The 15,092-nt window shown below is 52.0% G+C and overlaps 1 protein-coding gene across 9 annotated transcripts in view; it reads right to left on the bottom strand.

Annotated features, from left to right (window-relative positions):
• NCOR2 (nuclear receptor corepressor 2) overlaps positions 1-15,092 on the bottom strand; it is a 253,577-nt gene that overhangs the window by 89,731 nt on the left and 148,754 nt on the right. For all 9 annotated transcript variants that reach the window (XM_037375337.1, XM_037375342.1, XM_037375343.1 and 6 more), the window contains exon 9: positions 3,738-3,804. In XM_037375337.1, the coding sequence (XP_037231234.1) occupies positions 3,738-3,804 (67 nt within the window). The remainder of the gene's footprint in view (positions 1-3,737; positions 3,805-15,092) is intronic.

Raw genomic sequence — 15,092 nt, 5'->3', positions numbered from 1 at the left:
CAGCTGGGTTCCCCAGCAGCTCCGTGGCTTGTCACTGGTGCCAGGCACCCACAGCAACCTGCAGCCAGTGTCACACTGACCCTGGCACATGGGTTTGGTCCAGCCATCCCAACCTGGCGATAACCCAAGTGCAGCGAAGTGTCTGTGATCCTTGATGCCTTTTGGAGGCACCTCAGCAATGGTGCGGGGCGGACAAAGCACCTCAAACCCTGCAGCTGATGCACACTAACACTCCTCCCCACAAATCAAATTAATTCCCATTTGCACACCTGGAGCCAGAAGGTTTCCCATCCGCATAGACGCAAAGGAGACACTTGGGTTTTGGCAGGAGCTAAAGGCAACGGCTGTAGAACGAAAGCGAGGAATGAGAAGAAAAATAGAAATGCCCTAGAAGCCACCAAGGGGAATCTTGTGCTACGGGCAATGAGCTATAGGTAATGCCAACAGACCACGGCAGCTCGGAGAAATCACAGCTGCTGCGTTTTTAACCCTCCTGAAGCAATGCTATCAGCCCCCCGAACACGAGCTCCCACCCTGCCAACAAATCTGCTACGTCCTCCTGCTTTCAGAGCATCGCATTTGGGAAAAAGCTATAAATACCCCACAAAGTTTATCAAGCCTCAGCACTGGGAGGCAGCTGGTGCCCTATGCTGCGTGCCAGCCCACAGCGGGGGGGGGGGTGGGGGAGGGCAGCCCAGCACGAGGGCTCAGTCTGGTGAGAAGCTTTGAGGCTTTGAAATGTTTTTATTCCCCATGGGAATGAGCCGGTGCTGGGTCCCGCATCACCACCGCCTAGCAGAGCCGCCTGGCACAACTGCCAGGCTGTTTCGTAGCCAGCGGCGCAGCTCTTTTTCTTCCTTTTCCTCCACTCTTTGGGATAACTCCATGAAAGCTTTATCCAGAATTCCTCTTTTAAGGAACCGGTATTTGCAGATGGAAAAAGCAACATCAATCGCACCGCTGATTGCCCCAGCAGCTCACATCCTGGCAGTGGGGCAGGCAGCACCAAAGCTCCCCGCTCACCCCACTCAGCCCTCCAGAGCACAGCTTTGCTGTGGACCAGCTGAGCACCTCTGACTTGCATCTCCTTTCTTAAAGCCCCTTCCCACCATGGAGGAGAGAGACCCTTCCTGCCACACAAGCTTCAAACCCCACAACAGCGGGCTGATCTGCAGCATCCCCGTCTAGTGCTTTTTGGTTCCGCTGGGATACATGCTCCCGCAATCCTCTGCCATCCTTCAAGAGCCAAGATCACAAGCACCTCACAGCACTTTGCATTTCTCAGATCTTCACAGCCCAATCACCAGGAGAAGCTACTGGTCAGGCACTTCAGGAGCAGAAGCGTCTATTCCTTATTCAAGCATCCTCTGAGCAGTTTTAAGGAAGCGTGTCCATTCCTGAGCAACCATCTGCGCCGGCTTTTAGCATCAGTGCTTCCTCTGCTCCCCTTCCCGGCTGGGCTCACCAGCCCATCAGCCCCTCAATCACACAAGTGATGGCAAGCCAAATCGGACTTGACATGCATATCTAAAAATGGATGAATAGTAACGCCGCCGTAGCAGCTGAAGGCAGTTGTAGGCTGTGCCAAGCCCAAGCCCTCCCGCAGCCCACGCTCTCGCAGCTCCAGGGAGCGGAGCAGCTCTTCGGAAGGGAGGGGAAGAGCCAAGGTGACAGGAGGAACCAGTCCAACTCCTATGCAAGCCCCACGGCTTTCTTTCCCTGACTGATGGAGATAAACCTCTTAAAGCCAGAACAGCCCTTTTCACCCTTCTCCCTCTGCAGCATCACCCCTCTGATGGCAATTCAATGTCTTCTGCTGTGCCACCCTGGGTGGAGGCAGGAGGAAGCCCTGGGACCCTCTGATGGGGCTCTCGGGGCTGGACCCTGCAGGGACCAAGCTCTGACCCTGCTCCAGCCAGCCCTGGGCAGTGACAATACCTCAGAAAGTAAGAGAGTCAGAAAGAAATGCAGGCACATAGATGGGCTTTGCTAAAAATAGGGTCTGCTACAAAATAGGCAGAAAAATAGCTAAGCGTACCCATTTTGCAAACAGAATCAGCAAATGCATTCACTTTGCAAATTCAGCAACCGTATGTTGCCTATTTTGTAGAATAGGCAAAATGCTTCCCTAAACTGAAAAATCCCCTTTCAAGGACACTGAATAAACCGGCTGGCAGAAATTCACCTATTTTGCATGACAGGCGACTTTACTGCAAGCCATATTTTAGGAACCGTGTTCTTGCAGCCTAATTAAACCTTTTCCCCCAGCTCCTTGATACTCACAACAGAATGACTCACTCCAGACTTAGCACAGTAACCAGCCATTTCCACCAGAAAGCAGCTCCTGGGCACTTCCCTTCTGGTTTCAATAAAACCACACGATGCTTTGCAATCCCTGTTTTGCAGAAGGGAATATCGATCCACTTCCCACAACTGCCCCAGCCCTCAGCTGCAGCAGGCGAGGTGCCCCGAGAAGCACCCGACTGTTGCACTGGAGGTGTAAGCCCTGTAGCCCCCTGCTAGAAACCTGGAAGAAATTTTACCATCGAAAAGATTAAAAAAACACGTGTTTGGACACAAATGGGAGACGCAGTCGTCCCTCGGAGCGCAAGATCTGTGGCTTCTGGAAGACTGCTACAAAATGGAGGGAGAAAATGAAGCACAGGAAAGAAAAGGAACATGCCTTTATTCACCAGAAATAAGAAAATAATTCAATTGCTGGCTCAGAAATGCCTGTATCGAAAGCTACTTCTAAAGGCAGAGCCTTCAAACCACTTCCCAGGCTCATTATTTTGAATTTTTTCTGACAATTCCTCCCAGCCGCAGCACTTCTGCCCAAAACCAGCACCAAAGACACTGGGAAAACCTGCCCCACTGGCAACTTAAGATGCTAATGCCAACACCTGAGCCTGCCCCAGGAAAGAGACACCAAGTCAGACCCTGGTATTTACATCTTCCACGTAAAACACAGAGCCCTGTGCTGTGAGCTGAATCGCCCTTCACAGACCCCGCAAAACCCACCTTCCCCCTGGGGGCTGTTGGCTGCTCCTGGCATTGCCCCTTCTATGCTGGTATTAGCTCCCGCCAGCAGCTCCTGCAGGCAACTGTCAGCGCTGAAAACCTATAAATTCTGTAAATCCCACATGAACTTTCTCCTCTATTTACTAGGAATTTGCTCCAAATACCTTTGAAGCCACATAATAACCCCCACCTTGCCCCTTGCCTTAGCAAGAACCATCTCCTCAAAGGACACTGGAACTACCTCGCAGGCGAAGCTGCCCAGAAACAAACTGGTGCAGGGCTTGGTTTTTGCTTTAAACCACAAATCCTCAAACATCGCTCTGTGGTCAGCTGGAAGGAGTCAGATCAGTCTTCAGAACATTTACTGGAAGCAGAGTCAGCTTGTTTCACACCTCTCTTAGGGTTCAATTACTCACAGAATAGACATTTACGCTGTGAATAGGCTCTCTGAGATCAGTGAAGGGCTCCGCTTCGATCAAGCCAAGCCCACATGTTTGCTCTGCAGGGGGTGCTTGCGGAAGGAGGTGCTGCCTGCAGCAGGATCAGGGACCTCTCCTTTACGTCCAAGTTATTTTAAGCGTAAGAGATGCCACAGCAACGCATCAGGCAAAGTACTGAGCACCAGCACCTCTCCGCTAGAAAATGTCCTTTCCTCTCTCACGTAATAAATTATGCTGCTTTATACATATAAAATAAGGTGTAAGGGAATCACTTACCCACTGTTTGCGAGCATGATTTCTCCTCTTAAAGTACAAAATTAACTTTTTCCGCATTGCCTGGTTTCTGTAAAGAAAAAACAAAAAATAGATCCAATCAACGAGGCGGCTAAAATCCAAAGCCGGGCTCTCCCCACTCCCAGCTGCTGTGCTCGCAGCACAGTTTCCACCTTAACTTGGAACTGCATCAACTTCACAGCAGCAAACGCAGTTATCTGGGGACCTCGCACCCGCTTAAAGACCAACAAACCCTCCAGCACAAGGAACTTCACCTGCATCTGCTGGTACAAGCAGGACTAAGGTTGAAAAACAAATTCAGAAACTCCCAGTTCTGCAAACGTTCACTGTGTGCTCAGCACTGACCGTGGGCAGATGTTCACCTCTGCATTTACCAACAGGTCAGGCTGTTTCTTGATTATTTTTACATTTTAAGCTGCAAAAACCCAACAGGGTGCTGAGAGCTGGGGGCCTCAGGCCAAGCTCTGCATGGCAGGAGGTGGCTCCCCCCAGCACCCCCGAGCAGAGGCCACCCTGAGTCGCCCCAGTCCCCAGGGCCAGCAGTGATGGAGCTCCCAGCGCGCGCGCACACACACACACACACACACACACTGCCCAGGGTTTATTCACCCCCGGCTCAGAGGTGCTGATAAGGGGGCAGGACTTCGGCAGGGCTGGCAGCACATATCTCCCAACCTCTTGCTTTGTCGGAGCCCTGCCTAACAAAGCTGCAAACCAACCAGCCAGGAAAGTTCAGCCACTTGCAGAATCAGGACCCACAAGAGAAACTAGCCACTGCAACCACAACCACCCCAGCGTCTGCCCAGACACCCCCCTGCTTTCTTCTTCTTTCTACTTTCTAAAGACAGCATGAAATAATTGCTCAAAGAGAAGCAGCACCAAAGCAGTCAGGAGCTGGAAAGGCTGCACGAGCTCCCAGAGTCCACACGAACCTGAGCACTGAGCTCCTGCAGTCATTCCTGCTACTAATACAGCAATAAAATCTCTAGGTAAAAGGTAGAGACCAGGGGCAAAGGAGTTTCCTTAAGTCTTTTATCCCGATTAAAGGCAGAGCTGCAGTGTGTAATTACTGATCAGGGGCTTAACAGCCTCATGTAGGCATGTTCTGCAGGGTTTTAGCAGAATGAAAAGACACCCTTGCTGCTTCCTCATCGCCTTCTCTGCCTAGCTAATGCGGAAGGGAGAAAACACCCTCCTCCCAGTAAATCCCTAAAGCTAACCAGCAGCAAATGAGACTGGCTGGGAAGGGGCAGAAGGTCCAGCTCACCTAGAGGGAGCACTGGCAGCGGAGTGACTAAATTAGGGATGGAGGGCATTGCAGAAAGTACCAGAATTTATCACTTTTTAAAACTCTCCTTGCTACACCACTAAAGCTTGACTGGCACGTACAGGGACGGGCAGCGATCCCACAGCAAGTGCAGCCCTGGGCAGCCTGGGTCCCTCCAGCCCACCACCTGGCTGCCCCTCCGCTCCAGCAGCATGCCGGGGGACCCCAGCCCCAGCTGGCGGCACCGCAGTAATACTGCCGCCCAATCATTAGCAGGTTAATTTAGGACGGCAATTCCTTGGGGGGTGTGGGGGGGGTGTGTGTGTGTGTGTGTCTTCAACTGCCACTATCTCCAGGATCATGAATGGAAAGGCAGCAGGACTTGGGACAGGGATGATTTCTTCTCCAGCACAGCAGAGCCACAGTCAGCTTTCTGGCTTTTTTTTTTTTTTGGTTTGCCAAGGAAGAAAAATAGAGCCTGATTCTCGGTCCTAATAGTACCATTCAAATTTTGTAACTTCTGTTTTCCCCCCTCAGTTAGTTACCAGAGGTATGGGATACAGGCGAGTCCCTGTATCCTGCCTGAGCTGCACAAAATCTTCCCTTCGCCTTGAATGCTTTGGTGCAAAAATAGACCTTGATTCTCAAGGCAGCACTAGCCAGTGGCGCTCCTAACTCCTCCGACGGATGGAACACACCAGCTACTGGCTGGGAACAGACTCCAACATCCCCAGCTGAAGCCACACAGCCCCAAATCCCCAAAACACACTTCCAGTTCCCGGCAGCATCAGCGGAAGGCAGAGCATGGGGCTGAAGGCTCCTGCAGAGCAGGCGCTTGGATCCACAAAGGGTTTCTGAGCAAGGGCTTGGATATCAAGCCACGTCCTTTGATTCAGTTTCAGAAATCAAAGTGGCATTGATCATCGGAGGAGGAAAAAATCTAATAAATCCAAGCACGGGGCACTTTCTCCCTTTGCTCTTTTTTGATGGCATGTTTACAAAGGACTTGCTGTTGTTCTGGGCTGCACTGCAAAGACCAGAGGCCACCTCATTAGCTATATTAATAAACATTGCTGCCAAAGGCTTCTCCCTGCTGGATCACACAACGCCACTGTCTTTTGTTTCTGCCTGTGTGTTGCACCCACCGAGGAGCCTCAGAGGGCTGCAAGCAGCTGGCTGAGCTAAACCTCACCACTCCCTTTTGTGCAAACAGCATTCACCTGCCTTAAAAATCAGGGAAACTGAGGCACAGGGCTGCAGTGACATCTGCCCACTTGTGCAAGGAGGAAGGCATGACAAACGAGCAGTGGGCTGGGCTGTGCTGCCTGTTCCGCAGCATCTGTCTCAGGGCTGGCAGGCGAGGTCCAGCCAGCAGCATTCAGCCCCCTACTCACCAGGCCCCCCTCTGCTCACCCACAGGTTCCTGCCCGCCCAAGCCCCAGCTCCCCCTGTGCTCCCACATCCCTTCGCATCCCACACGGTGATCTTCTGTCACCAGCTCTAGCACGGTGTGGCACCACAGCGGGCAGCAAATCCCCCTGCAGAGACCCTACTGAGACCCCCTCGGACAGACGCCCTCCCAAGGCTTCAGCGAACCAGCTCTGACAGGAGGCTGTGCCCAAAAGACACGTTCCCGTTGTCTGTTTATTCCAATCCTGATGGAAACTCTAACACTGGGAAACCGCTGGGGTGATGCTAACGATAACCATGCGCCAGGGGTCACGGATTAGCCCTCTGGGGCCAGCACAGCTGAATCAACCCTTGCCCTCCCCACGCCAGCCTGGGTGACATCCAGGAGCAACGCTATGACACACTGCTGCTGGATCTGCTGCACAAGTTAGCAGGCAACAGGAGAGTAAATGAAGAAAATTAACAGCTCTTACGCAGCTGATGGGTTGCCTTGAGTTTTGCATCATGGCTGACCTTGAAAATGCTAATACAGGCAAAGACTTAATGGCTTCGCAGCTGCAAAAATCAGGAATGCCTTGAAAGCCAGTGTATGTTTACCACCATCAAGGCTGAAGTAATCAAAGAGTGAAAGGATTAAAAACAACAACAAACACCCCTCATGCCCTAAATGTTTTTGCCTTTTTTTTTTTTTTTTTTTTTGCATAAGGTCAGCCTTTCAAAGGTTAATACAATCTTGGTAAATATAAATAGGCTTCACAGTTTATCTTGCTACGTGTACCACTGTTACTTAGAAACCATTTGCAGCGAGGTTAATTCAGGCCAGGCGTCTCCAAAGCACAAGCTGTGCTCCCTGGGCAAATCCCAGAGCCAAGCACAACGCTGCGGCACCGGCAGGAAGGTCCGGGCTGTCTGCTGGGAACCTCGCACAGAAATAACCACCCACCCTAGGGCAGCACACGGGAAAGGTCGCTCCTGCCAGGTGCCAGCCCTCCTTCATCATCCTTCTCGGCAGCCTGAATCCTCACAGCTCCCTGCCTGCGGTTTGCTGGGGCAGAAGAAAGGCGTTGGGGCTGGAGACCTGAAGGGCACAGACTCCATGGGGTGAGGATGAGTTCACAGGCAGGAGCGGAGGCTCCTTAGATAAAGCAACAGTGACTCTTGTGGGCAGCTCGAAGTATTGCCGGGCTGGCACACCACGCACCACCCGGGTCGGGAGGACACGGGTGTCCCACACCGCTGCTACGGCAGGGCAGGCTGGGATGGACTCAGCGAGACATGGAGCCTGCCCGGCTTCTGGCAAGCTGGTGGTCGAGGGCTGCCAGATGGCACATCCCCGTCCTTGTGGTCAACAATCCATCTAAGCACTGCCTGAGCCCGTCTGCATTTCTGCCCTCCCCATGGCCACAGGCTCCATAGCTCCCTGGTGTACCCGTGGGGGAAGACCTTTCTGGTGGGCTCACAGCTTCACGTAGCATCCCTCAATGGCTGCAATGCCATGGTCAATACACATTTCCCACCTGCCTACTTCAGTGTAGTCCCAGTCTAACGCTTCCCTCAAAGGCAGCTCTTCTCCAAGGTGAGGACACCATGTCCAGTGACCTCCTCCATGCCTTTGGTCACCAGAGGAGCTTTTCCTGCACCTTCTCTGAAGGCAGCAGGGAAATCAACCAGCACAGGTCATGCAACCACCACAGCCTGCTCCACAGAGACAATGACCTGGTGAGCTTCTGTGGACCCCAGGTACTGAGCCACCTCCAGCCAGCCCCCACAAGGAGGGCTCCCGGCCACTGCTCTGCAAATGCCTGAAGGATTCCTGTCGTTGTTGCTGGTGAACCAACCCAGTAATGATCTCCTTCCACTATCCCTGCAAGGGGAACATAAGCCGAACCTGCTGCCAAGGCTGGGGGTGATCTGGGGGCTTTTCCACATCAGAGGGCCATCTGTTTGGAGCCCAGGGTGGCAGAGGCTCTCAGGAACAGCAGGTCCCCTGCTTTAGGAGCCAGGGAGCAACTGGACAAATGCAGCAAGAGCCCTAGTACCAGGCACCAGTCTGAAATGGGGCACAACCCAGGTGGGGAGCCTGGGGTGGCCCCACCAGTGCCCAGCCCTTCCCCACAAGCACTGGCAGGCAGGGAGAGAAAACAGATCAACCAAGGTAAACTAAAAACTGAAATTTGACATTTGATTGTCACCTGCCACCAGCACAGGAAGCAGGATTCAAACACTATCTGTAAGTTTGGGTGTGATTCTGCAAAAGCTTTTTTTCCCTGCATAAGTGATGCTCACCCCACAGTCCCACTGACCTAACTGGGGAGCTCCACACCATCCCCTAAACCACCGAGTGAAACATCTCCCGCTCCCAGCAAAGCCAAGGGAGCCCTGTGGGAGCAGCCGCTTCCACCTTAACTGGCTCGGCGCAAAGTTGGTTTTGGTTTTGGGCTTTTACAATGGAGCCAGTCAAAGGAGAGAACCCGTAACTCTGACTTTTGAGTCACTTGGCTCGCGTCCACACGAAGGACTTGGCTCCGATCCTTCCGGAGGCTGCGATCTTAAAAGGATGTGCGCGCCTGCCTGCGTGTTGGCGCTGCTGCGGACGCACATGTGGATGCGGCCAAAGCCCTGGGGTAAGGCTCCCAGGGACACAAAGAGCCGATGCACTGCCGCACACCTGGCCCAGCCCGCCTGCAGAGACCTTCAGCGGGTGCAAGACGAGATGAAAGGAAGTTCGCTATTTGATCAAAACTAATCAGGGGTATTTCATTACACAGGAACGTCTTTCATCAAACAGCCAGTGCAAACAAAGTTGGGCTCAAGCCTGCAAAGAGCAAGGGGAAGGAGGCAGCAAGCAGCTGGCAAAGCCATTGTGCGGCCAGATCGATGGTGCAGGCGAGGGTCGGAAACGGAGGAGCCTCCTGGCAATCCCAGCGAACAAAGCGCTGCCAGCGAGGCCGAAGATCTGCGAACCACGGCAACCAAGGAGCACAGGCAGAATGCTCCAAGGTGAAACGAGCCAAGAAGCAACACAGAGCGTACAGGAACGGCTGCATCCCCCCAGGTACGCCTGCTCCTATGCATCGCTGCTGCCAGGACCCCCATTCCCTACCGCTCCAGCTGCAAGACGCCCTGCAGAGAGGGCAGGGAGCAGGTCATGCTGTTCGTGGGTCACTGCACTCGTGCATTTGCTTGCTCTGAAATGGCTGGAGCACAGAGCTCCAGCTGGCAACGCACTGCAACCTATTAACCCCAAGGCAGGGCACGTTCCTGGAAAGCCAGCTGTTCGGAGCAGTTCCATTGCAATATTCAGAAACTCTTTTCTGGGGAAGAAAAGCCAAACAGATCTGTAGATAATATTCCCCTGGAGCCCTTGAGCTTTGGGATGGATTAACGCACCCCCCCAGCACCATTAAGGCCTCCGAGAATGGAGTGGTTGAGGTTCGTAACTCTGGATGTACAAGGCAGGCAGGCTGTCTTTGTGCCCAGAAACAACACTCAAGAAAAAGACGCTTCTCAAATCATCCTCTGCAAGTCCAAAATGCATTCAGCTTCCAAGGGTCCAAAGTCATCACTGGAATTCATGTTTGCACCGTTAATTCACCTGGTGGTTCACCCGCTGAGGCCAATGAGACGCTTGTGCTCCAAGGAGGAGATGCCTTGGCAAGCAGGGTTGCCCTGTTACCAGAGCCTGCCCTGGCCAGACCCCAGCACAACCCGTCAAGGTCCCCACAGTACCACCTCCTTGCAAAGATGTTCCCACTGAGATGCTCAAGCAACTCCCTTGGGCAGCAATTACATCCACGGTTCTTAACAACAGATGGGAAGTTCACGCCCATCTCATTTAGGACCTCACTTAGGACCAAAATGAGACAAGGGCAAGTGCAGAAGCACTTCTGGCCAACGGTCAGGCACCCGTCCTGCACCTCTGCCTTCCCCTGGAGCCCAAGCTGGAAGTGCAAGCCCAGGTGTTGCAGGACAGTCCACCCAAAACCAGCGTTGGGCTTTTCACTGGTGAGAAAAAGCAGCAGAAGGTTGCAGCGTGTGTCTCCATCATTTAGTAATTCATCACAAGGTAATACTTCTGCCCCAGTGCATGCCAACAGAGAATAAAAGAGATGAGAAACCTTGAATGGGATGAGCAGGGAGCTGCTAGGTGAATTTCTAATGAGGAAAATGTCTACAAGCCCTAATAAAAAGACCTGAAAGAGAATGCATTAGTAATGACAGGGTTTTGGAAGAGCATTTGTGTTACATGTCAGGCTTCAACTATGAATTCCGAGGCAATCCAGTGCTACTAAACCCCCTTAACAGCCAGTAATGAAAAGATGACTTAAATTTTCCAAAGTGACAGGTGATTTAGAAAGTCATAGTTAGACTTTCAGAGGAAATCTGTTCTGCTCTTGGGGGGCAGGGGGGAGGCATTTGGAAAAGAAAAAGATATTCAGAAACCCCTAAACCTCGGAAAATCCTGACTTCAGACTTTGATTCTAAAGAGGCAAAATGTCGTGTCCCCCCATCAAAAATCAAAAAAAATCTATCAGCTGCAGATAACAACCCTGATGTGCAAATAACAGCACACACAGCTTTCCTGAGGCTGGATCTGGACACACAAGAAAACCAGAATCACACCGAGCTCTTGATCTGTTCTAACTGTACACACAGACCCTGGTCCTCCAACACCCCCCCCAGCATCTCAAGGGGATGCAGCCTGGCATCAACCCCACCCCTGCTGAATTCCAGCGTAAAAGCAAGGAGATGCTCTTGAAGGGAAGGTTTGAAGCAAACCTGGTGAACAGCACCTTGCACTTACTCACCTTGGGCTTTTCAGTTTTCCTTTTGTGTGCTTTTTTGAGGCTCAGCAGCTCACATTTTGCTTTCAAACACAAATCCCACAGACTATGATTTCAAGATGACTGCTTTGGGAAAGGGGGGAGGAGAGTCCTACTGGGCTGTTTTTCAGGGCTGACCGAGCAGGAAGCTCCTGCCGTAGAGATGAAGGCCCCCTCGGAGAATCTCTCACCAGGTAGAGCAGGTAATTGATCCTGCTCATGTGAACATCTTGTCATTTTTCAAACACTTCGAGGAAAGAGGGTTAGTATCTTTGGTGCCAGGGTCTGAAGAATACACGAAATCACTACCAGGGCCACGGCAGGAAGAGCAGCTCTCCTCCTCTTGCATTCCAGCCGGCAAAACACTGGAATAAGAGACCTAGACCAGATGCACTGGTGCTTAACTGGTGCACAAGTCGGCGTCCTCTGCATTTGTCACTGTATGTCTGTAAAATCTTAAAAAAAAAAAGGGTCTTGGCAACCTCCTCGGCTGATGCAGAAACATTCATGTGGCCTCCAGTTGTGTCTGCAATGCACCTTGAAGGAACCTGTCGGCCCGTGGCAAAGCCAAAAAATTCACATCTTGAAGAAGAGTAAGGACCAAGCTAGCTAGGGGAGCAAAGCCACCCCATCCCTACAGAAACGAGGGCACAAACCACTGCTCTCTCCTCTCTCGAGAAAGCGGCAGAGCCCTTCCCTCCGACAAAGCAGGTTCAAACAGAAAGGACACAGTCCCATCAAAGGTAGGTCAAGTGTTCGTCACAAATCGCTCGGCGGTGCCTCAGCTCGGGCAGCAGATGTAGCATACAAAATTAACCACGTTTGCTCGAAGCCTGCACTCACAGGTGAGCCAAAGGGACCCCAGCAGACGGGTAACAGAGCACAGCCAGGCGGCTAAATAGGCCTTAAAAGCTTTTGAAGCTGCAAACACTGGAATGAACTGGGGCATGAAATTAATTTTAACTGTACTGAATAGGAGACAGGCCATAAAACTCCATGAAAATAAGAGACCAGTAACATTTCAGTAAGAGAAATCCTCCCCGTAACTCCCCAGTCAGCTCTATTAGCATAAGTGACTCATCCCAACTGAAAAGCAAAGCAAACAAGCAGGAAGAATTAAACTAGTGTTGCAAGGCAGAGAGTATTGCTGTAGAGAAATCGAGGAATCCTGGCTTTGTGATATCAAATGCTTTCCCACTGACACTGGCAAACATTCAACTGAGAGAAAAAAAAACACCCTAGGAAATAACATATATTAAAAAAAAAAGTATTTGTGAATTGTAACAGCCTGGCCACCCTGCTGTGCCCCAGGTACGAGGCTCCAAAGCAGCTTCACACAGGAGCAGTTTCTATTTAGCACAACAGAGCCAGCACGCAAGGAGGTTTTGTGGACACAATCACAAACCGAGACAATTTTCCAGCAACCTGCCAAAAGGCTTTTTATCATGCCTAAATCTGCATCAGGTGAAGTTGGGTCAGAAGAATCTGCATTCATTTACACCTTCGCAAAATACAACCTGCGGTGTCCTGGCAGCTGTCCTGGGGCTCTGGTGCATCTGGCTGATGTCTCCCAGCACCCTGAAGATTTACTCCATCTCCTACCAAAACAGCTGCCTCCAGGCTACAGAGCAGAAGATGCTCTTCCAGAGCAGAAAGGCACAAACATATTAAGAACGAGGAAAGAACATGAAAAATACCCTCCAGTGCAGCCCATAGAGAAGGTGTAGGCAGGATTTGAACATCCAAGCATAACTTGGTCAAAACAGAGAAGTTTAATATCTTTTCCCCTCGGTCAAAGGACCTGGATTATTTGCTTGGAAGAATCACTGAAATCTTGATTTTGTATCTGCCTTCCAAGTGCCCAAATGTCCTTTAACGTGCAGTAGGGACACAAGAGATGGGAGAGCTGGACACACCGATTTCTCTGCACATCCATCGACAAGCGGCAAAGCTCAGACCCCATGACCTCCGAGTCAGGCCCACAGTCAAAAGCAGCAAACATCAGGAGCCCAGCTCGCCTGAGGGCCTTTTGCTGACCTCGATCTGTAAACACGCTCGGCTGGCATCAATAACCAGCCCAAGGCAGCTAATTGTGAGGCTTCTGGAAGGAGGAGATGGCAGCTTTTCATTAAAATGTGTGGTTTCCTTCCCACACCTTTGAAGCATTAATCATAGTGAACATTAACCCCAAGCCCACCTGCTCTAACCTCTCCCGGGTCTATCGCTGCCCCTGCTGCAGCCGCCCGGGAGGACTGCCCAGGCTTGGGACAACCCCAGGGATGCCAGCGAAGGAAGGATGGAGAGGAGTGCCTGCTCTGACAGCATGGGAAGCTGGCTTGGCAGGGCTTCACATCTCATCACCGGTTTCACTCCTGACCTGCGCAGTCAGGTCCCTCTTGTTTGTGCCCGTCTTCCAGGCAGCAGCCGAGGACAGGAAATCATTTAAATCACAGGAAAATGTGATCACAAACCCACAAATATTGGCAGGGGAACGGAGAGTGGGTGAAGCATCTGGATCTACTTTTAACTTGTTCTTGCAAGGACAAAACTAGCAATCAGCTTGAAATCGCCACCTTCGGTGCCCAGCTTGTGATGGCTGTGGAGCCCTTCCAGAGAAGGGGGGGGTCAGGGGACCCCAAAGGACAGTGACTGCTACGTGCCACCAGTGCCAGAGGTGAGTCATAGCCAGCAAGGGGGAGGGCATGTCCTTGGGCCACCATCTGATACCACAACAAGGTGCTTTATCAGTCGCCAACCCCCTGAACTGACAGCAGAACAGATTCCAAAAGCAGGGGCTGCTTGTGGGGAGTGCAGACCCCCTGCCAGGCAGGCAGCACTGCGTCACCCGAGAGGATCATCATCACCTAACTTCATTAGCCCTGCCTTGCATGAGCGAACTGGAGGGGGTGGCTCTGGGTTTATGTGCTTTTTTTTTTTTTTTTTTACATCTTTGCAGCTAGAAAAGCACACCTGAGAGGTGTGCTGCCTGCTCCTCAGAGCTGCCTGTGCTGGCAGCGTGTCCACAGAAAGCAATGGCCGGAGGGCTGGAATGACAGAGACCCCGGCCAAAGCACACACAGGCCAAAATCCCGGTGGGTCCTTGCCCAAGGCTCGCGGCAACGTCTGCCAAGCTTGAATGAGCAGGGGTAAACGCATCGCCAACACAAGGCACAACAGAAACATCTGGAAGCAAAGAGCTATTGGGATTTCTGAGCTGCAGGAAAAGCCATCAATTCCCACTGCCTTCTCTGCCTGCTTGCCCTCCCCCCACACCCCCCCAAAAGAAGATGCTCCCCTGCCCCAGCAGCGCCCGGTACAGCAGCGAGCACCCAAACACGACCCTTGCATTCTGTGTGCCAGTGCCCACTGAGGCTGCTCGGTGACCCGCTGAGCCTGGGGGGAACCGGAGAGCTCGGGGGGTCGAGGGGGGACACTCCAGGGTTTGAATGCTTTACAGTGAGCGCATCGCCTGGATGACACAGAGGCCCTGGGTGGAGCAGGAACACAGCAGGGCCGGGCAATGAGCCACGGGGTCACATCACGAAACCCTCCTCCCTGCTGCCACCCTTGGGGGACAGAGAGCACCTGAGCACCACCAGCTTATGCTCCCCTGCAGCACAGCTGAGCAGAAGTACATTAACTCTTTCCCTATAATCCCCCTGGCATCAATTAACACACCACTGAAAATCAAAATATTATTAGCTTTTGTTAATAGATTATTAAAGATGATTATTGCCAGCTGACCAAGCCCGTACCAAAACAGACACGCTGCAGGCAGCTCAGAGCAATCACTGGCTGATTCAAGGCAGATAAAAGTTTCAGATCTGGTTTGACTAT

The sequence above is a fragment of the Falco rusticolus genome, chromosome 1, assembly GCF_015220075.1.
Source record: "Falco rusticolus isolate bFalRus1 chromosome 1, bFalRus1.pri, whole genome shotgun sequence".
NCBI lineage: Eukaryota > Metazoa > Chordata > Aves > Falconiformes > Falconidae > Falco > Falco rusticolus.
The sequence above is the reverse complement of the archived record's forward strand: the minus strand, read 5'-3'. Positions and strand labels throughout refer to the sequence as shown.